Source organism: Astatotilapia calliptera, chromosome 11, assembly GCF_964374335.1.
Source record: "Astatotilapia calliptera chromosome 11, fAstCal68.1, whole genome shotgun sequence".
In the NCBI taxonomy this organism is placed as follows: Eukaryota; Metazoa; Chordata; class Actinopteri; order Cichliformes; family Cichlidae; genus Astatotilapia; species Astatotilapia calliptera.
The window spans coordinates 26966431-26989992 of NC_137432.1; the positions used below are offsets into that span (position 1 = coordinate 26966431).

Consider the following 23562-nt stretch of genomic DNA (forward strand, 5'->3'; position numbering starts at 1 on the left):
GGAAGGAGGGGGCGGACAGGGGACAGGGAGATGGAGGGGATGGCAGAGACAGTGGGATAGGTGTATGAAATGATTAATATTTCTCAAGAAAAGCACTGAGTAATTGATGGAGACTGCTTATTATGAATGGCATTATGAAAAGATGAGAAAAACACACAGTCAGTTGGATGGAGCGACACACAATGGTTTGTGTGTGCTGCACAGTGTGGACAGTACACACAGATACAGTGGATGATAGACTGGCAAACACAGCAGGCTTACTGTCCATGGATCAACAACATGCTATCTTTCAAACACAGGGCCATCTATAAGCTCACTCAAACACACACAGCAGGCTGTGTACATGAGCTCGGCTGTGCGAGCACACAAAGCCTGCAGTATTTTTTTCCTCCTTTAAATACAGACATAATTGACATGAAATAAATCTATATTCTCAAAAAGAGGACATAGATGTGTACTGCGCTGCACCGTGACTAACGACCCACGCACTCTTCATTTGGTTGTGCTTGTAATTTTTTGTTGCCCCAAGCCTTGTGGAGACATGAAATGAGATTAAAGCATGAAAATTAAAATGCAGATGCGATGATTTTCAGTTACTTGCCTGAATATTACATCCTGAAGCTGTTGTAATAAACATTTGAGAAGTTTTGTATAATGTTCTAGTTTAATTACTTTGGGGAAATTCGTGGCTGCAGAAAATAACGAACACTAAAAACTAATAAACCAATTTCACATTTAATAGGATACTGAAATGTAACTATATTACTGCACCTCTGGATGTGAATGAGGCTGTTTTTGTATTTATTTGAAAATAACTAATGCTTAACACTTAACACTTATAAAAATCACCTCATGGCCTATTAATTCAAACTATATGTATAGACAGATTCTATTGACTTTGGCACCCTCTGCAGGATTTTAGTGTCACTGACAAATTACGCATGTGACCCAGGATGCTGCTGGTCTGCCTTCATTTTTATGCAACGGAACATTCAACTGCAGATGTATTTTGAATACCACATTTTTCATATATACACACACTTACATAACTGCTTTAGATGGGGATTGAGACAATATGCCTTTTAAAACATCAAGTTAAGCATACATGAATTTGTTTACTTAAAATACAGATCACGTATCCTTCATGGAAATACCTCATGGTTAGTTTTCCCAAGTTTTGCGTCTGGGGTGGAAGTCATATGAAAAACATGTCCGATATTTTCCCCATTCTGCTGAAATTGTCAAGCATTCCTATTAAATTTGGTTTTAATCTGTAGATGGCACTGTGGCCCTGAATGAGGCTGTTAAACCATGACATCATTCTTTACAACTGAAATGTTAACTAGGTTCCTTATGGAAATGTAATCATCTGCCTTTGTTAAGTGAACCATTTCCAGCGGTTGTCATGGTATCAGCGATCAATTTGTACAAAGCACATCTGATAGATGAACAAAGTGGCAAAAACAAAAGATTAATATGGATGGGAAAAGGGGCAATGTGACAGCAGTGTCTGGCCAGTGATGAGAAGCTGCATTGGCTTAGTGATGGATCAGCTCCCCGGAAGCCTTTTCAAACTGCCCGATGAAACAGTTCCCAGTCATCAAGCTTTTAGTAGCAAGAGGATATGAGGATGTGAACAGAGCCCACGACCAATGGTCATTCACTGCCCTTTAGACAAAATGACATTTAGACCAGAGTGCCAGACATCAGCTAGGGATGAATTACTACAAAGACTTCCCTTCTTTTAGAAAGCGTGGTTCATAATATTCAGGGAAACGGGCTTATCAGCAGTTCATCTATAAAACTCATTCCAGTTCATTAGCTTGAAGACACTGATTGAATGGGTTCAAACTAATTGTTCATGCAAGTCAAAAATCACAAGAGACAATTTGACTTTTCCAAAAAAGATTTATTAAACAGATTTCTTGTTTGCAGCTGCAACCTGTGGAGAAAAGAGAGAGAAAACATTATGAGATATAGCCAGTGAGTGACATCCTGCATCAAATGAAAATCTCACACCTTTGAAAACATCCCTTCAATTCAGAATAAAATTACCAGCAGTGTTAGTGGGGGGGTATTTAATCAATTCATTAGGCTGCCATGGATGAAGAAGATGATCTCAACTATTTAAACTAATTTTATTCTAAAGCAATCAAATGAAAACACACATTTAATTCATTTATTTTTAAATGTCACTCCACTGCGTTAATAGTCAGTCCACAACTTGAGGGAGCAAGATGCTATCAAAAATGTAATTTCACAGGGACTTGAGAGCAAACACAGTCTGGAAGAGAAACTGTTACTGCTGCTGCCAAAACCCACCATGAATAGTCTGATAATACATGGCAGAAACCGCACTTGCCAGGGAAAAGCCTTTCACATAAAAAGTCATCAGAAAGTACAACACACACAAGAGATTCTAGAGGTGGTAAGGGAGCCACACCAACAAGCTTCCTGCCAGTTTTTGTGCAGCAGGCAGGGCCCAGCCCAGGTCTGCTCATCTGCATACTGCTCATTAGCATGGATAAACAAGGAGAAAACTGGTGCCATACGGCGGACTTGCCAAGCATGAAATTCCCTCCTCATGTTTACCCCTTTTACCCTTGGATTATCACAACATTGCTGACTCTCTCTTGATTTTTGACAAGGCCCAAGTGTGATTTGTTTTTTAGCGAAGGCTAACAAACAATTCCAGGAGTGTGCCACACAAGAAACATAACTCAACTGGCTGGCAGAGGGAAAAAATTTGCCCAAGGACAAGTGCTTAAAAAAAAAAAAAAAAAAAACCTTGCATGCCAAAGTGATGGGGGCAATGTACTCCCACAACAGACAAGGTGTCGCATCAAAGCAGAGGATGATATTTCTGTGGTGATCACACAAGGCACCACCCTGAGTCTGTCAGAACGTCACATAAAATGACAGAGAGCATCATACAAAATCAGTCACAGGAAACAACCTTTGCCTGGCCAGCATGAGGTCGTATGACATTTAACAGCTGGGGAGCCTGATAGTGGTCCGCTTCTTTTCTACCAATTCCATCAGGCTGGAACTAGAGCTGGCTGACATATAGCGTAGCATGTTAGATTCCATGTGATTTTAAGCATAGGCTTAATATTGAAGCTTGGTACATAACACAGGTTACTATCAAAATGTGTTTTGTGACAAACATTTTACATCCGATTTCAGTACCTACAGATCACTTTCAGATTATACTTCAGTGGCTGCAGCTTTTTACATTTGCAGCTGAGACTCATTCCCTACAAGAGACACCAAAGTTGTCTCAAAGGGGTATGCTCACTAGGAACGCCATTTTCAGACTTGCACGCGGTTGACATCTTTCATTATAAAATACACGGTTAAGTGAAATTCTTCTCAACAGTGCAGAATCTTACTTCTATAAATAGCTGCACCTTTGTTTACAAGTGGTCACCCATAGGTACCTTCGCATAGTCGATTTGGATTTCCTTCCTGAATCAACTCCCAAAGGGATGCGTCTCCCCTCCTTGTCTCACACTGGGGATTCTTTTGCATGTTACACAAATGTCTCTACAAATAATCAAAACCTACCCATCTCAATTTAGATGGTTTTCTTTGGTTTACTATGTGTAAACATTCTCAACCATTAATGATACTTACTTTCATTGTGTTAAGCCTATTTTACAGTACTACATTTATGTCTATTTGCACAGGTATTTGAAAAATACCTGCCATACTGCTAAAGCCCAATAGCATGGGCCTCAAAATGGATAATCCTCTGAGTAAGGCAAGTGCTGACTGGTTGAGAGTTGGACCAGAAAACGGAAAAGCCATACCACAAATATATATATATATGTGAAAAATCAAAAAAGGAGGATAACAGCAGAAGGTGACTATGAAAGTGGACACTGGTTCTTGACTCAATTTCATTTTAACTCTTTATACGTTACAACTGCCCTTCTCTATGGTTTGCTGCCGAACCAACAGCAGCACAAGAGAGTTGCCCAAAGACCCATGGGTTGTGACACTGCCCCCAGGTGACAGAAAACAGCTACAACAAAACAGCCTGCAAAGCTGTAGCTTCTGCACAAAAGTGTGGACATACAAAAAACAAAAAGTCATCAGGAGTTCAGCAGGATCTTCTTAAACTGAAAACATCAAGTTGAATACCTATAATAACTGCAGCATTTTAGCAATACTCTCACTAGCTGCTGCCACTTAATGTTGCAGAGCACCTGAATATATTTAGTAAATGATTTCATCCAGCTGGAAGATGACAATTTGATACACATTCAAGCCAAAAAACACTACATGTATCGTAAAAAAAAAAATTAAATAAATAAAAACAATTGAATGCCTGATACAACGCATACAACTGAGTTGAACAGTTTAACAAAACAGCAAAAAGGTAGCAGAGAAAGGGAGACATGGTCATGGTGTTTAACAGCAGACAGGTTGTCATGTTAAAACATCAAACACAATAATTGGTGTACTGACTAGTGACAGATACAGTGCAAATTATATCATCTGAGATCATTAAGGACCATTAGTCCATCTCCCAATCTATGTGTATGGTCTTAATTTATTGAGGGGAAATGCTGCACTGGACATTGTAACCAAGAGCATTAATATTACTTAACATTAGCAAATTAATTTGTCCATTTTAGATACTTAATTGTCCTCAGAATATTTAGCTACAACCCATTTATACCCCTCTCTAGGTTTTGTGCAGACCTAATGATTTTCAGTTTGCATAGGTTTTAGACCCCTTGAATATGTCAAGCCTCCACTGTACCGTATAAGAAGGTAAAGACCACGACGCCATCTCTGAATAAAGTTTTATTAGGATCATTTAATCAGTTGAGTTATTGTTAAGTGTATGCAAACTTCTTAGCATTTAGACAGTTTGGTGTGTTTTTAAAAAATAAAATAAAATAAAAAAAAAATCACCAAATGAGTTTCTCACCTGGCCAGCAATTCTGTCCAGATCTCTGGTTCCCTGGGAAGTCAGTCTGCGACCACTGATTTTAAAAAAAGCAAGAAAAAGCAGAAATTAGCTGATACAACAGAATACCATTCACCGCTAGAAAAATGCTTAACACTACAATAATGAGTTTATGCCACACTAACCACAGCATTACAGTGAAGAAGCCACTGAACAATTTTTCTCCACAGAACTTAATTTTCTTGCTCACTTCTATCCCAAGCCAATCAATTAGCCCTGTTGTTACAGAGTGATTAAATCTTTACTGCAGTCTCAAAAAAATGATTTCTACCTTATGCATTTACAGATTTCAGTTATCCACATCACATAAGCTGGCCCATTTCACATCAGCAAATGCAATAAACAGAAAGCTGAGACACTGTTACTAAGTTCTGCAAGAATGAGTAACAGCATGCGTAGAGGCATTGGCGTAGGTGTGTACCACTGTGCCCATGTTTCCCATAAAATAAAACAAGAAAAAAAAATCAATTCAAAACAATATTGTGGCATTTTCTTGAGCTCACCAAGTATCAAAATATCAACTGTCAGTTAGCTGGCATCTCCATGTTTTATCAGCAATAGAAAGCTGTGCAAAAGTATGCTACTTGGGGGATTTAAGCTTCATACTCCAATGCTGCATCCAATTGCTTACTGTGTGTGCACTGAGGTTTTGTGTGGAGAGCCATGACTCATCTGGTAGCGTTGGTCATCTGACTCCTCTAGCCATGTGCCAAAGTATACTTAGGCAAACTACTGAGCCCCGAGTTATCCTCAAAGGCATCCATCGCAGTGTGCAAGTATCCGCGATGGTTACAAAGCAAATAAATAAAAAGTCTGTATGATTGTGTGAATGAGTGCTACGAATAATCAATTAAAGGTGGCGTACAGCTTTGTAAGTCCATTTACCATGATGTCCACTAATATTGGTATGCAGAGTTACAAATTAATATCTTTTTAATATCCCCAACTAAAGACCAAGTTTTTAGTGGAAATACACATTATGAAACTGTACTGTGGAGTTCAAGTAATGTACTGTGACTAAAAACAAGAAACAATTGTAGAGAATTTAAAAATGTTTAATGACCAAATTAGCCGGAAAAGGGTGGAGTGCCCACTCCGGGTCGGGGATGAGTTCCTGCCCCAAGTGGAGGAGTTCAAGTATCTCGGGGTCTTGTTCGCGAGTGATGGGAGAAGGGAGCCGGAGATCGACAGACGGATTGGGGCTGCAGCTGCAGTAATGCGGACGCTGCACCGTCGTGGTGAAGAGGGAGCTGAGTGTAAAAGCAAAGCTCTCAATTTACCGGTCGATCTACGTCCCTACCCTCACCTATGGCCACGAGCTGTGGGTAGTGACCGAAAGAACGAGATCGCGGATACAAGCGGCAGAAATGAGCTTCCTCCGAAGGGTGGCTGGCCTCTCCCTTAGAGATAGGGTGAGAAGTTCGGCCATCCGGGAGGGGCTCAGAGTAGAGCAGCTGCTGCTCCACATCGAAAGGAGCCAGCTGAGGTGGTTCGGGCATCCGACAAGGATGCCTCCTGGGCGCCTCCTGGGTGAGGTGTTCCAGGCATGTCCCACCGGGAGGAGGCCCCGGGGCAGACCCAGGACACACTGGAGAGATTATATCTCTCGGTTGGCCTGGGAACGCCTTGGTGTTCCCCCGGATAAGCTGGAGGAGGAGGTGGCTGGGGAGAGGGAGGTCTGGGCCTCTTTGCTTAGGCTGCTGCCCCCGCGACGCGGTCTCGGATAAAGCGGATGAAGATGGATGGATGGATGGACCAAATTAAGTTAATACCGAGTCAACATTTTCAATATTTGAACAGATGTAGTGTAATACTGGATAATGGTGCTGGGGTGGGAGTTATCAACTAAAGCAGTTCACTCAAGGTTGGTCAGCATGCTCCATTCCAACCAAACCTTACTGCACAGCATTAAGGGGACACGCTTCATCAATAGCATTGCAGAACTTAACACTTAGGCTACCAAGCAACTCCAAGTAAACATACGTATAATGGACAACTAGAGACGCATGCATTTTAAAGCTTTGACAGTTCAAGCTACACTTACACTCACTCTAACTGAATGTGAGTGCTCTTGAAACCCCTTCTGGACACAACAGAAAAAAGATGACTGACACGGGCACTGTTAGCCTTACGACTCGATATCTATAGCTGATTACAATTTGCAAATAAAATCAGATGTATAAAATATAAAAACTATTCTTCAGTGAGTCAATTATTTCACCCATCTCTAAGCATCATGCACATGCCAACTTATACATGCAATCAGCTTTCTTGACTGGCTCTAAACGTTAGGTGATTTCCACACATGAAGGAAGAGATGCCCCATACCATGCTTTCTTGGTAGGGCAACCAGGAGGCAGGCCATATTATGGTGACTTGCTCACCAAAGGATTCCTTGTGTCACATATATTCAGACATCACACGTACGGGTAAGTCTATCAGACAGCGTTTTTGCATTCACAGCTTTCTGTGTCTAATATTTAAAAAGGTCTGGGGCTGAAGTGTATGAAGAAAAAAAAAAAAAAAAACGCTTTTAAGTTCCAACCAATAAAAACAGTAAGAACCGGCACTTACCCATTGGGATCCTTCTCAATCATCTTGAGCAACTCAAGAGCCTGCAGCACCTTGCGAGCCACATTCTTTGATCCAACACTGTAGTGGGCAGGGCACACGCCGTTCCTCTTGCGACTGCCATAGATCTTGGTCATGGAGCCAACACCTGCACCACCACGGAGGTAAAGGTGGCGAACAGTGGATGCTGCGGAAGCATGAGAGATGACAGTGTTGTCATATAATATTTAGAACCTGAAACACTAAGCATTGTACAATGTGAATATTAAGTTTTTGATAAAGTGGGCTTACTGTGTCAATGGTTATAAATTTGGAAAGAATTTAAAATGATCAGTATGTGTAGTCTGTTGCATTCAAAAACCTTTTACTAATTAAAAGCACATTTGCATGTAAAATTGTCCCATCTCAAAGCACCATTTAAACATGTAAATGGAAATGTCTTGTGGTAATACAAGCCTGAAGCTGTAATAAGTCTCAGGAGAACTTCTGAAAACCTTAGTAATTAAAAACAAAAAAAAAAAAACTTGCAAGACTTACCAGCTCTGATGTAGAACCAGTTCTCATCACTGGGGGCCAGCTCCTTGTGCTTACCCAGCTTGACAAGGTCCACCCAGTCAGGCACCTTCAGTTTTCCTGACCTGGTAACAGAAAAGGTACATCAGTATGAAGTACATCAGAGGACTATATCAATAATTTATTCGAGTGGGCCATTAGCATCTGTTAAGTTAAACAGCGTCACAAAATTTGATTAAAAATATGTTCAATGAAAAGTAAAGCTGCTCAGTGGAGCATACTATATAAAATATATTAACAAGCTTTGAATATGTAGAGGAGAAAATAAAACTCACTTCTTCAGGAAGGCCGCCAGGGCACGGACAAACTCCTGCTGGTTAACGTCTTTCACTGTGACACCTGGCATCTGAATGCGATTAAAATATGAATAAATACACACAAACTAACGTTTATCTACCAAAAAAAGCAACACACCAGACAAGCATCTCTCATAATTGCTCTAAGATTTCGCTGCTCACCGCCTCAAACCAGGAGAACTCTTAAACATCAATCCCAATTAGCTTCAAAGAATACGGAGCTTAGGTTAATTATTAAAATGCATCAAGAAAACAAATACTAAATAATGCTATGCAGCAAGACAAATTGGACAGGATACATGTGTACGACTCTTGGCGAAATTGCACGTTTCACCCGGTGTTTTAGCTTCATGTGCGCTAACTGACCATACACTCAACCACACTTCGTTTTCAATTGTTATCCTTACGACCTAAAAATCGACAAATAAAGAAATATCTGCCCAACCGATACACGATATCACTTCTCGTAATATGAATATTCATATATTATAGCACAGAACACAAAATGAAATCAGTACAACTAGCCAGTTGAGCAGGCCTCAACGAGGTAGCATGGGGGCAGCCATTACTAGCAGATATGATATGAGCGCAACATTCAAACAAAATTCTCGCAAAAACTTATTAATACGTCAAAATACCTCGTGTAAAGCCTAACCACTGTAATTATCTGTACTTTATACTTTAACAGACCACGTTTGAAGAACAATTGTTTGAATTTTGAATACATTTATTGCTAAATAAGCGAGGAGTGAAAAATGCGGCGTTACCTTGCTTATGGACAGCCAAGGGAAGAGGGTGGAACGGGGTTTCCAACCCATGATAGAACGGGCACATCTCGTTTTTTAACGCGAGACCAGCGCGTTGTTTTTTTCCAGCGATGCCGCTCATCACTAGTGTCGACCGTCCCAATCTAATCTATCTATCCGTTTTCGACTCTCTTTTGTTCGTCATTTGGGCTATTTTATTATCATCTACATAAATAGATTAGGGTTAGGGAAATTGCATACTAGTGCTACAAGTTGTACTTTACATAGTATTTAATCGGTTTTTGGTCATTTATTTTCATCTGTTTCTATCAAAAAAAAAATCCGCTTGTTTTCATTCTTCTCTCATGGAGATCTCCACTTTCACATTTAACTATGGCTGCATTTAAAATGGCAGCAGCCAATAGTTAGTACGTTTACATCAGTTATTGATTTGTCAGTAACTGTGCTCTTCCCGTAATGCTTGGCCCTTTTGAGGCAGACAGTTGGAGGATAAGGACCTAAATGTCAATCTTACAGTTTGATTTCTTGTATTTTGCTTGTTTGTTTGTTTCTAATTATATATATATAGGGGCAAGAGAGACTTTCTTAAAGGTGTATATAGACATCAATACACTTCTGCCTGCATATTTGTTTTCGTGTCTATAGATAGTGTAAACTGCTACATCAGAACAGCAAGCTGTTAAGAATTGCATAGTGTTTTACTCTTTATTTTAAAAAAATCTAGAGAAAACTACATATATAACATAATAAATGTATATGTGTGTGTGTGTGTGTGTGTGTGGGGGGGGGGGGGGGGGGGGGTGTACCTTATTTACATAGTTCCCTGGCTGGAAGAGAATGTGTTGCCCTTTGCACAAATCAGATGGAAAGGGCAGCCATGCTCCAACATTGACACAATTGATATGTTTGCAGAGACAAGGGAGAGATAGAAGGCAGGTTGATAAGCAGAGGTTTATGAATCAGGTTTATGCTGTCAGTGGGGGCAGACAGTTAGACTGAGAGGTGAGAGGGAGAGATAGAGATCCTTGAGCGGAATAAAAAAGCAAGCCAAGTCATAACCAACGATAGGTTAGAGCTCATCATCGCAGGGGCTTCACAACAGGTAACTGTACCTTTTTAATCTAATTCACCTCTTTGGCACCCACTGATTTCTCAACTCTGTCAAATTAACTGTTGCCATGATGAAAAGTTTGGCCCTATGTACTTTCAAAGAGCTTAATTGATTAATTAAGGCAATTCATTACGCTGGGAGTGTCCAGCTACCAATTTGAATTGAAAACTCACACAAGGTGGATTTGAACTACATTAATTACTTCAGTAAATCAATTTTGCTGAGCCCCTTCAAGTAGTAAGACAGGAGACAACTGTGTAAAGTGATTATGAAGTGTTATAAAGAGGTTATTTTAGCCAGTCATGATTATTATGGAAGTGAGGACTAACACCAAATGTTTCAGAAAGGTCAAACTAATTACATGGAATGGACAGGTGGCACATTGAGGCAGCAAATCTGCTATTTCAATATTCATTTACTCTGCTTTCTGGGAGACTATTGTTTGAAAACGCACTAAAATTAGCTGTCAATCATGTCTGAATACATTTGCTGAAAATTACTCATCAGGCACTGGCACTGCACACTTGTGTAACTGAGTGTTGCTGTCCATTTATTTACGCATAAATGTCTAGCACTGTTTGTGCTTCAAGAAGTATGTGTCTGTGAATGAAATATGGTGGGCCAGAGGGAGAAAAGAGGTGCATTAAACATTGGAACAAGGTATGAGAAAACATAGCGTGTAACTCTATGTTGCCACCCAGCTTGGTGCTTGTTGTCATGTGTTTGCATGGTGCTCACATCCTACATGGAGAAGTTCTGTCAAGTCTGGTCTGGTCTGACCTTTTCACTCTCCAGACACGTTTACAGCTCTCCAATACCTATCAAAATATCTACTCCCTTTCTGCCTGCTTCTCTGCCCCTAGCACAAACTTGCATCACATTCTAAATCCTTCTACAACTGTACTTTTCTCCCTCTGCTGAGTGTTTTTTGTATTCTGACCCACAATCCACTGCTTAACCTTACAATTTCCTCCATCCGTTGTCACTCCTTTCTCATTTATTTTCCCTCTATTCTTTGTCTTTCTCTGTGTGTTTGACCATCGCTTTTACAATTCAAGTCAAAGCGATGCTCCAGGAGCCGTCTTGGCTCCAATAACCACATGGGAACACAGGGCAGAGGTGACAGGTAGAGTAGGAGGTTTTATTTGCATAGAAAGCATCAATATGTATTTTCTTGAATTTATGTTTGCCCACATCATTATCATCAGTGTTTTGTTTTGTTTTGTTTTGAAAATTGTAAAAACACAAATTTTTGTTTCTTTGTCTTCTTAAAACTTGTCCTCAGACATGGAGTTCACGTGGCTGTATTCCCTATGCCAGTGCATGTTATCTTTATCTATAATTGTGGTGAGCGTGCGGCTTTGCATGGCAGTCACCAGCAAGGGCACGATGGCTGATGTCCAAGACGGATCCCAGATTGCCAGGCCCCAGCCTGGGAGTGTTTCATGCTGTCTTCGACTGTGTCTGGGTTGCGTCGGAGCCATAGGAGGTGCAGCAGGACTCCCTCTGAACGTGTTACTCAACCTGCGAAGCTCCCAGTGTTTGTACACCTGCATAACCCTTGTGTGTTGCCCTATGATGGTCAGGCAGTTTACAATGTTCCTGTTGGTACTGCTTACCCTGGACACCCACCTATACCATCGTTTGGCAGACAGGTGAGCGTAACAGTTTGATCAGTAGAGGAAAAAGGACACAAGTTTTCAATTTCAGTTTCAAAGTTTAAGCAGACACACACACACACACACACACACACACACACACACACACGCACACACACACACACAACAAAAAATACACAAAAGCAGACATTTCTTATATAAGACTCATTTTCAAAGTAAAATAAAACTTCAAAAATGAAAAGAGTGGTTTAATACATTTTTGTATATGTGTGGGAAAGGGTGAATATGTGGGTGGCAAGAGTCAACCAAGATTTGTAAGCATGCTTTTAGCAAAAATGAGAGAAAGAAATCAATATAAGTGCAAAAGGGGGAAAAAAAGTCAAGGCACACCTTTGTATGTAGTAAAACAACCTGTTTGTTCAGTGCTCATAAAGATGTTCTTATTGCGAACTGCTTGTGATGCGATGTGAGTGATGGTGAGTAAATATCAATTGGCTCCAAGGCTCTTAGATGTTTGATTGACAGTGACCCACAAATTCGGACTTGAATGGAAAATCAGAAATTCATTTTAGACTGAAAATACTTTCTTCAAAGATGTACGGCGTGCCATTTTGTATTTTTGGAGTTGGTGGTAGACAGGAGTCAGTTAGGAACAATCATCTTGGTGATGTCCTAATTTCTTATCAAGTACTATTGAGTCTCAGTATTAACTCCACGCTAATATGTTGTTGTTGTTTTTCATGTCTTTGGATGCCAGATACTCCACAGTGGTCACTCGTCAGCGAACTCTGGGTGTAGTTCTGTTGTGCTGGGTGGCCTCTGTTCTCTCCTCCTTTGCTCAGTTCATCGGCACAGATGTCCTCAATGCCAGCACGAGCAGTACGGACCCAGGCACAGTGGGTCTTGAGTTGGATGGTAACTGGACAACTTCTTCACCCCATCTTACCTCTTCCCCACCCCCTAAGTATGACGTCAAAGTCATTGGGAAGTACCTTCCATACGGAGGCTTCTTGTCAAAATTTTATGTGGAGGACATGAGCAACTTTACCTATGCTGAGATTCACAGCAGCCACTGGACACTCTGTGCTCCTGACACTATTCTCAGTCCCCAATTCTTGGTCTATGTTCACGGGTTGACGGCATTTATCCTCCCCTTGCTTTGGCTCCTGGCCATTTACATTGACCTGCTATGCATGAAGCAGAGGAAGACTCCTTTTAGTCATGCAGATCCCCCAAAACATGACTCCTGCTTGGCCCGCTCCCTGGCCCTCTCCCTCTCCCTTTTAGTTCTGCTGTGCCTGCCACTCCACATTATCCACGCTCTCCTGCTTTTTACCCCGAGTACTTATGTTCCTCACTGGGTTCGTATATTTGCCTTGTTCCTCTTCCAGCTCTACAGTCTTGTGCCCCAGATCCTTTTCACTCCTCCTAGGAAACACATGGGGGGAGAACAGGCATCATTCCCTCTAACTGTTACCAACCTTCCACCTGCAGTAGCCCAGTCCAGAGGGAAATCTGTACGTATAGCACTGTGTGAGGCGATGCAGGCAGCTCCATGGTCTTCAGCCAAACACTCCCTTAAAGCCAAAGTGTGCCCAGAGGTCTAAATTCTTGGAAGATCTGGGCTATTGTTCACAGCAGATAGAGCAACATTCCCTCCATGTTTCGTGTGCGTAAAAAATAGTTAGTATTGGAAACAAATGACCTGTGGACTGAAGAAATGTGGCATATTTCTGTTTGTTGCTGGCTTTTAAGCAATCTGCAACCTTGTATACACACATAATGCATAACTAGCAAATGATCAGGCCAGTTAATTATCAGGTCCCACACCAAATGTCAGTGAGAAAATTAAGTCTCTAGGTGATAACTACTATCCTGATCACAGATGTCTGTTTTCTTTGACTGCTCTTCCTATGGGTCTTATTCTAAGCCTGCTTTAAATCTCTACTAAGCCAACCACCAGTAATGTAGATATATGAGTGACAGCATTTAATTAAACCTTCAGTAGCGGTCTAGAGAGAAGGTGGGATTGTAAGGAAAACATAATTAACCTGGTTATGACACAATTTTCATGGCTGCTTTGATTAAACTTGTAAATACAATACGATTCTCTCTTGTAATAAAAAGGTCCTTATTCACACTAATTGGATTGTTCATCTTGAAGCATGTTAGTATTAAGAAATCAGTGATGGAGAAAACAGTAGCAATCCATCTCCCTCTGCATAGGACATATGTATGACAGTGAACATGCCATTTACATTAGGGTGACCAACTGTCCTCTTTTTTGCACTTGTTGACTTGTAAAAACCTATATGACATTTTTTATTTCACCATTCATTATTGAAGTTCTTCTTGGCTGGGCCAAGTGTTCTCTTTTTTGGAAATCAAAATATGGTCACCCTAATTTACATTTCCCCCCTGTTTCTCATGATCATAGACCTGCTCTGTCTCTCCAGCTTTCTATAGACCTTGTGCCTATTTTTTATTCATTTTCTCACTTTTCAAATCCTTCAGCACTTTCAGTTTTATCTTAATGTATTCAGAAAATACACAGACTGGTATGCTTCATGTCATTGCAAAAAAAAAAAAACAACCTTTCCCTGGAACACATTATTGACAAAGAAATGTAGTAATGTCTGGGGTAAAAAAATATCACTCAGTGAAGAATTAAATTTCTCCAGCTTCCCTGGCACAGGTGCATATTCAATTGTTTTGCCTGCTTGGAAGCTCCCTACTTCCTGATTATACGCAGCTTGGAAACTTCAGTAACCTGCGCTTCAAGCTACTCTGTCACCTCTTTGCCATGCTAGGGTCGCTGGTGAAACCAAAGAGAAAGGACTGATACAATCATGCATGTTGGCAGTAAAATAAAATTACTTTTTTTCCTTTTGAACTGAAGTCAAATATTAGCTGCAAATTGTAAAAATGAAATATGACTCTCACAAATGGGAAATTCTCTGATGTGAACCCGTTCCAGGGGATTAATTTGTGAAACCAACGTCAGAGAAAAGCTATATGAGTTATTCATACTTTTTCCTGTCATATTATTAGCCATATTTTGGTACATTCACTGCGTGCCATAAATAGAAGTGGATTAAGAACTGATGGCTTGTTACTTTCCACTTTTTCGATTTTTATGTTTTTCGATTTGATAATCACCCTCCACGATCACAGTGGTGGTCGTATTGCTTTCAGAAATACCATATGAATTGTGTTATAAGTATGTCCAGCCTAGTTTCCCAGAAAGCCTACCCAGCCAACAGTCAATGCTGTGAATTTCCGTGTGATTATGAGGACTCTATAGGGGAACACAAACACAACTGTGAACTAAAAAGTTTACTTTTTGTAGAGTTTTATTTTTTCTTTCTCCCCTCTGTGAGGACGAGCAGAAATATCAGCATCAAACAACCAACAAAGACAACCAGACTGAGTGCTGTGTATCCCACAGGAAAACAAACAGATGAAACCTTTGTTTGAAGGACACACACTTCTGTTTTTAAGACATAAAAAAGGGGCAATATTCTCAGTTTTATTACTCATCGACCACAGTGAGTTTGATAGCAAGCGCTTCCAGTGGTACTGTTGCGTCATCATAAACTCAAGATATGTCTAGTTTCGACTGAATTGTTTGCTGGCCAGAGTGTCAACTCATGCTGGTAGCGCCTGGCAAGTCCATTACTTTGATTGCCGTTTGACAATCTGTCTTTATGACAGGCGACCAAGGAGCTTTGCCATCGATAGAAGAAAACACATCGATCTATCACCCTGCGACCTCCAGCAGCTTTCAAATCTAACCCTGCACACAGATGGACATGTTGAGTGCTTCCCGACAGAATCGGGTATTGATTGCGTGAAAGTTAATGGCAGAGTCATATTTTTCTGCGTGCGTCTGAATCAACCCTCCTGTCACCTTTTCTTGCCTGCTATCTGCTCTCATGATTCATTAGCACTGCCACACAAGCATCTGTTTTGTTTATTCTGAAAGAGCTGCCAGTTTTAACCGGCTCCGCTGCCTTCATCTTTATCTTCCCACCTATAACGCCACTATTCCCCATTGATCTAATCATATGCTACATCTCCTGTTCTGCATTCACAGGATTTCAAAATCAGTACCAGCTAATTATGCAGTAAACACCCTTCGCCCCCAGCCTCTCCCAAAAAGAAAAGAAAAAAACAGTCTGATACCCGAAGTTATTTTTGGATTCTTTTTTTATTTTGTCGTGCTTTGTATCTTTCCCCTATAAAGAAATAGTTAGCTATATATCAACAATGACACATGGACGGTAAAATCAACAAGAGTGAAAGACAGGAGAAGAGACAACTAGGCACAGGAGACAAAGAGAGAGAAAGACTGGGAAAGAGAGGAAAGATAAGAGGAAAAGAGTGAAAAATGACAGCAATTTCTCTACAGTAGAACCAAAACAAACCATGGGAAGTGTACATTTCTTTAACATTTACAAGTATAATAATAACAACGGCAATAATAATAACAGTAACAACAATCATAATTGTTCAAATAATAATAATAATTAATAGAAAATCAATAAGACCTCTGGTTTCTCATAAAGACAAATGTTTTTTTTTTATTCTTTTCTTCATTTTCTTTAAAGATCACTGGACAGTAGTTTGTTCGGCTTTGCACCTCTATAGGCTAGTATTCTGTGTTAGTATAGTTGCTCATAATGCGTTTCAGTAGTAAACTGTTTTCTTATTTCTTAAAAGTTTAATTTAATTTATGTCGAAGTTCTTTTTTATACAAACAAGGAATTCAGAGATATGTATACTGTCAACGTGTTTTACTGTACGTATGAATGTGTGCATGTATCTGCATATGTGTTTGAGCATTCAGGGAAAAAAGCCTTCTATTTTACTCTCTCGTTCAGTCCTTTCACTCTGATTCTTCTTGGCCCTCTTATTAAGAGTTTTAAACCTTTTTATCCTCTTAATGACATTCTAAAATAATTATACTTTTCTTTAATGCCTTAGCAAGTCATATTCCTTTCTTCTTTCTCAGGAACGCAGCCCAATACTAATCCTTTCATTATTAGGAGCCAACAAAGAAGAAGTGATAGAGGGAGAGACATACAGAGACAACGAGAGATATACGAGTAAGGGGAGAGGATTGTAACAGGTGAACGCAAAGCAAATTAAAAGAGGACCACATTTCCTCCACTGTCGCAGTGAGAGGGGAAAAATAACACTAAAAGATGCTTCTTTTTTTTTTCTTTTTACAAATTGGCAGGCCACCCAACAAGGATAGCAAAACAGGACAGTTAGTTTGTTCATAAAGTATGGATACTTCCTGGGACTCAGTTTAGTTTTGTTAGGGAATTATATATTAGCTAAGCTGTGTAGCCAAGATGGTTTGGCAATTAAAAAAAAAAAATCCATTTTCAAGCATCAAGCACTCAGAAGCTCCTGGTCAACTCTCTCTCTCTCCCCTTTGTCCTCTCTCCCTTCTCACACAGTGCTCCCACTGTCTCCGTCAGTTAAAAAATTGAGCTTTGTGAAATGGATTCTTCTATTCTCCAGGCGGGGAATTATAGCAGTCATCTGCCTCTAATTCCCTTTCCACTTTGGCGGCTGCACAGGCAGAGTGCCGGTTTTCTTTGTGCTCCCCGTTTCCCTCTCAATCAAAATAATTATGGCATCATTTCGCTTTTGTCTACATTCACCTAACTCTGTGGCCTCACCCTCTCTCCCTTTCTCACTCCCTATATTTTCCCCAGTTTCTCCAGCTTACAGTATATGGCACAGTCGTTAATGGCTGGTGGGTCTAGAGGCTCTCTTTTCTCAGTCTGTCTCCTAGTTTATGTCTGTTTACAGGATGTATATGGAGTGGACTGGAACAGGATGGATTGGCTGTGTGCGGTATCTGTATACAGTCGTTTTCAGAAGGCTGCCTCTTATGGCGCATTGTATTTTGTGTTTGTGTGTGTGTGCGTGCGTGCGTGTGTGTGTGTATACTGTATATAAGGTGGGACACAAGGACAGGAAGGGGGAAAGGGTATGAGGTCAGAAGAAAAGGGAATAGGGAAGGAGAAGGGCTACAGTAGGTACTCCTTCTTGCCCTGGCTGGCGTCGTTCCCATTGAGGAAGGCCTCTTGCACTTCACCATGTTCATCCAACCCACTGGCCTCATGGGTAAGATAGGAACCTGAGTGAACAGAAAGAGAGCAGGGGACAGAGAGAGAGAGGACAAGAGGGAGATTGTAGGGGGAAGGTTAGGCGGCAAAGCGTCATGATCATTGTAGTGCCATGCAGCAAAATCAAACCAGTCAGTGCTAATATTACTCCGTAGCATACCTTTGACTGATTAATTCATTAGTTAACTGATTGTTAGGTCAATACCAGGCAAGAATTGGCTCTCGTGTACGGTATGAGCCTACCAGCAGAAATCAGAGTTGGCGAATGGATGCGTGAATAGAAGAGTCACAAGGAGAGGAGGTAATAGAGGGAGGATAATAGAAGATAATAGAGAATAAAAGACAGGGAGGGAAGAGAGATTGGCAGAAAAGGGTGGAGGGAAAGTTAGGTGCAAGAGAACAATGGCACGTTTGCGTCACTCAGAAAACCCATTAAACTCATTTTACCACCCCTCAGGTCTGTATGATTAATGAATCTGTGTAGTACAACTTGTAGAGAGCAAGAACCACTCAAGTCATCTTCATGCTGGAGTGTCCCTTCACTCCACGGGTGACTGACATCCTTATTCGTTGCACCACAGAGGTTGACTGGCATGTTGACAGTCACAAGGGACCAAGACAAAGCCCTAATACCCTGTCTCAACACTGATTGGTTGTAATGGTCCTGTCTTCATGCTGATTGGCGGTCAAGCCATACTGACTGTTGACTGACGGTGTGTCTAGCCATAGGGTAAGTTACCCTGGTCGCAGCCTGCTGCACTATTCCTAGATCATTTCTTGGCAGCTTTAGTGCATAGTACGTGGCTGCCAACAGAGGGCACTTAAAAAGATAGGGAACGCGGCGACTCTGCTTTAATAGATGAGCCTTGATACACTAACATGTAGTCATAAAACACTGGGGACCACACCTACATTTCCCACCCAACCTTTTCTCTTCCAAGGTTGTTTATCACAGACAGTGCCTGGCTGGAGAGGAGCATCCTGTCCTGCATGCTTTCTGCTGACAATTTTACACAGAGTTTCACAGACTCTGAGTGTAACTAGAATCCAATAATATTTTCACAGCGCGTTAAGTCAGAAAGTTGAGAAATGAGAAAACATGCCTGTGGAAATTTGATAAAATACCCCGATTCCCAAAAATGTGAGGTATGCTTGTGAGAGTAACTTTTGTGTCACCTGATATGTGAATTTGAGTGTGTCTGTGGATTACCTTTCTGTCGGACAGAGCACCAGATGGTGACAATGAGGACACAGATGACAGTGAAAACCAGCAGCGCCAGAACACCACCTATCACTGCATAGGGTACTGCACTGTGAGTCTCCACCACTGCACCAGGATCTGAGGAAGAGCAAGAAAGACAAATAGTGTGTGTGGGTAGACTGCATAAAGGGAAATGTTGAGAAAAAGGAAAAGAAAAGTGCTGGCAAAGAAACTGAGGGGAAAAAAAGAGAGAAATGGATCAAAAATGAAAGCAGGCGAGATAAAAGAGAAAGAAAGGCAGCACATTCCATCAGCTTGGAAGAGGGAGCAAGACACGAGAAAAGCGAAGTCGATATCTTCAGCCGAACTTGCATTATCACCTTTCATAACCCCCCCACTCACTCCACAGAATGCCAGACAGTCAAAATGAGTGAGAAAAGGGTGAAGAAATGAGGAGACTGAATAAAGGAATAAGTAGCCTATGTCAGCCACTGCAAAACCACTCCATTCAGGAACCTGTCAAGAGTACAATGCATTTTGAATGAGGGAAACTGTGTTTACACCTCAAGCAGTGCAGTCGTCAGAAATGAAACCAAACATTTCACCGCAAAATGAGTTAAGTGAGCTCAAAACCTGGAAAAAGACAAATTATGTGAAAATTTGCAGTATAAAGTTGCAGTTGTGGTAAGAAATAATGACGGCTAAAATGAGAAATGATGAAAGAAGTGCATGTTAGTATTGAAAAGATTTGTCATTTGATATCTGATCGGTCAATCAATCAAACAGTCAAATGACAGAAAATGAAAATAGAAGAATTTGTTAAGTCACACACACTCTCTCTCTCTCTCTCTCACACACACACACACACACGATTAGTGCTCTGAGATGTCATGCTCCCCTTTAAGCATCCATCCATCCATCCATTCGCTTCCGCTTATCCTTTTCAGGGTCGCGGGGGGCACTGGAGCCTATCCCAGCTGTCATAGGGCGAGAGGCGGGGTACACCCTGGACAGGTCGCCAGTCTGTCGCAAGGCTAACACACAGGGACAAACAACCATTCGCACTCACATTCATTTGCACATTCACACCTAGTGACAATTTGGGTTATCCAATTAACCTATCCCCACAAGCTGCATGTCTTTGGACGGTGGGAGGAAGCCGGAGTACCCGGAGGGAACCCACGCAGACACGGGGAGAACATGCAAACTCCACACAGAAAGACCCCGGCCTGATGTTGGAATTGAACTCAGGACCTTCTTGCTGTGCGGCAACAGTGCTAACCACCGTGCCGCCCTTTAAGCAGTTTGTCAAAATTAAGATTACTCAAAAGTCAAAAGCTTTATTGTTAGTTGCACCTGTTGCAGATCATTTAGCTAAACCCAAAGGAAATGATTGTGTTTATGTGTGTCTTTATACAATTTCAGTAGTACATCCTGGCAAAACAACAACAAAAAAAGACACTCAGGTATTTACATGCACAGATGCAGAGATAGAGAGAATTAAGATAATTGGAATCAGCCTTGTTTCTCCTGAATTTACAGGACAGCTCTAATTATCCACCAGAGAGCTAACTTTAAATGTGTGCTTCTTGCAAGGATGTGAATTGTTCTTCACTGGATGGAGAAAAGGCCCCCTGACTCCCACATTGGCACAAAGAAACATTTTTTAGTTTTGAGCACTAATGAACCTATGTGCTGTTGCATTTTTACAGAACATAATAAAGCAAAATAAGCTAGGAGTGTGTTAGGTTTTGTATTGTTGATTGTCATTTATGCTTAGAAATATTTAACCATATATGCTTAGAGGTGTATAATCAATTGTGTAGTGATAGGATGTGTGATCTTTAGCAGGCTGCAAAGGCTTGGTGTGCATTGGAATGCACACCTACATCCTGGGAGCATGGGAAGAGGTCGTACCTTGTTTTATTGTTTTATGGTAGGATAAACGTGGCTATATCTGTTTTAGGCTAAGTGCCTTTTGTTTAGATGAACTGTTGGACTTCCAGACCAGCAGGTTTAGGGAAGTCATTAATGGGGTCACACTCTGACCCCCCCCCCCCCCACACACACACACACAGGCAAGGTACTTTTTGTTTGTATGTAGATGTCATATGTTAAGGAACCTATGCATATTCATGTCAAAGTTAATAACCACTTACTCTTTCATTTTTCCATTTTTAGTACATACATTAATACACCCAACACTTTGTTAGGTACACCTTGCTAGTACTTGGTTGAATTGGTTTTCTTTAAGAACTGTCTTTAATTCTTATGGCATAGATTCAACTGGGTGCTAAAAACGTTCCATAGATATTTTGGGTTATGATCTATTGGATTAAGATCCCGTGACTGGGCAGGCCGTTTGAGTACAGTGGACTTAGGGAGATGATTTGAGCTTTGTGACATGGTATGGTGTACTGCTGGATGCATCAGAAACATCAGAAGGTGGTGACACAGTGGTCATAAAGGGATGGAGTTGGTCAGCAACAATACTCAGATAGGCTTTGGTGTTTAAACATGTTCATTTGGTACTACTGGGCCCAAGTTGTTTTAAAGAAATATTCCACACTCCATTAAACCACTACACCAGGAGACTGAGCCACTGATACGAGACAGGTTGGATCCATGCTTACACCACATTCTGTCGCAGCAGAAATCGAGACTCATCAGACATGCCAAATTGTAGCTGGTAGGAATTACACCCAGTGGGAACCACTTCTTCTGCTTTAGCCCATCTGCTTCAAGGTTGTATGTGTTGTGCATTCAGAGACGCTCTTCTGCACACCTTCGTTGTAACAGGTAGTTATTTGGGTTACTATTGAGTTCCTGTCCTCTTGATGCAGTCTGGCCATTCTCCTTTGACCTCTGGCACCAATAAGGCATTTTCTCAGAAAGATATTTTCTCTTTTTTGGATGATTCTCTGTGAACCCTAGAGATGATTGTGTGTGAAAATCCCAGTCGGTGGTTTCTGAAATACTCAGACCAGCCTATTTGGCACCACCAACCATGATCAAAGTCACTCAAATCACCTTTCTTCTCCATTTTCATGCTCTCTTTCATTCAGCAGGTTGTCTAGATCATGTCTAGAATGCCTAAATTAATTGTGCTACTGCTGTGTGATTGTCTGATTAGATGCTAAAACAAGGAGTTGGACAGGTGTACCTAACAAAATCACCAGTGAATGTATGGATTTATGTCTATGATGAATATCCTCTCATGGGTATACTCTATTTAGTGGTATAAGACTTTTTTAGTTCATAAATATGTACTTGTGTCATATTACCACAACATACCATTACACCATCCACTGGACTCCAAATGCAACTTCTTTTAATCCTGCTGATGCTTTTAGTGGCATATTGCAAATGAATCACAGAAATAGTTTTTGTCTGCTCTTTGACATGGTATTACTAGCATGTATAAAATATAACTCATAAGTGTTGCAGATGAAGCCCATGCATCTCTGTCTTGCTTTGTCTGTGTTGTCTCGTTCTTTGTTGTTGTGAAAAAATTAATAAAACATATGTCTTTGAGTCTGGACTTGTGTCTGAGTTGCGGGCGATAACAAAAGCCTTTTGATGGGCTGAGTCAGTGTAAGAGCTGGTAAAGCCAATAGAATGCAAGGACACAGAGTTATTGATGCAGCTCTTGAACCTTGATAGAGCGGAATTAAAACATGAATCATTAATACAGTGCTAACAGATAGATATCAGCAGAAGAAGAGAGACTTGTGGGAGAGGTGAAAGATAAGAAGAGAAAGGAGAAAACTGAGGATCAATGACTTAAAAAAAATCCTTTCTCTACATGCATCTCTTGGACAAATGTCTTACTGAGCAACTTGCATCACTTTTCTGGTTTTGTGGATGACAAAAGACTTGCATCTATATTTATTACTTAAATGAATATTAGTTATTTGAGGACACACAGTGAGAATAAGGAATATTTCTTAGGAGCCAAAGAAAAGCAAAACAAAAGAAAAAACAGGTATACTCAAGAGATCTGTCTTTATCTCCAAAAATATGTTGTTAATCCTCAGTGGCCCAAAGCACCACAGGAAATGACTGACTAAAAAAAATAGTTGTTTCCCTAAGGAGTCCTTATGATACACCACATTGAATAAACATCCACAAAACTGTCTAAATAGAAACTTTCTTAAGACCCTTTATGACATCTCCACACATGCCCAGCAGGTGAACAACCTCTACCTGTCACGGATAGTGACAGAGGCAACAGCAGAACAAGAAGAATCCTCCTGTTCTCTTTGCTTCATCTTTCCTTTTAAAAAAAAAACAGAGA

The 23562-nt window shown here is 40.8% G+C and overlaps 3 protein-coding genes across 10 annotated transcripts in view; 1 reads left to right on the plus strand and 2 right to left on the minus strand.

Annotated features, from left to right (window-relative positions):
• Positions 1-1888: 1888 nt before the first annotated feature.
• rps19 (ribosomal protein S19) lies at positions 1889-9311 on the minus strand. Of its 2 annotated transcripts, none has more exons than XM_026185335.2 (6): positions 9189-9311; positions 8401-8471; positions 8090-8190; positions 7556-7739; positions 4943-4997; positions 1889-1942 (listed from the first exon to the last, which is right to left on the minus strand). In XM_026185335.2, exons 1-6 carry the CDS (start codon positions 9237-9239, stop codon positions 1913-1915), a joined length of 492 nt encoding a protein of 163 aa, XP_026041120.1. In that variant the 5' UTR covers positions 9240-9311; the 3' UTR covers positions 1889-1912. The 2 variants fall into 2 exon arrangements, with proteins under 2 accessions (XP_026041120.1, XP_080164578.1); XM_080308452.1 differs by having other exon boundaries at positions 9060-9197.
• Positions 9312-10040: 729 nt separating this feature from the next.
• Positions 10041-14057, plus strand: LOC113032325 (adenosine receptor A1). Its single transcript, XM_080308456.1, has 3 exons — positions 10041-10290; positions 11585-11954; positions 12676-14057. The coding sequence occupies exons 2-3, from the start codon at positions 11587-11589 to the stop codon at positions 13523-13525; spliced, it is 1218 nt and encodes a 405-aa protein (XP_080164582.1). The 5' UTR covers positions 10041-10290; positions 11585-11586; the 3' UTR covers positions 13526-14057.
• Positions 14058-16109: 2052 nt separating this feature from the next.
• Positions 16110-23562, minus strand: part of cadm4 (cell adhesion molecule 4) — a 165950-nt gene continuing 158497 nt past the window's right edge. For 5 of the 7 annotated variants that reach the window (XM_026185324.2, XM_080308453.1, XM_080308455.1 and 2 more), the window contains 2 exons: positions 19275-19403; positions 16110-18075 (listed from right to left, as the gene is read on the minus strand). In XM_026185324.2, coding sequence (XP_026041109.1) covers positions 17966-18075; positions 19275-19403 — 239 coding nt within the window. In that variant the 3' untranslated portion in view covers positions 16110-17965. Of the gene's footprint in view, positions 18076-18224; positions 18304-19274; positions 19404-23562 lie in introns of all 7 variants that reach the window. The other 2 variants (XM_026185325.2, XM_080308454.1) reach the window with 1 other exon arrangement.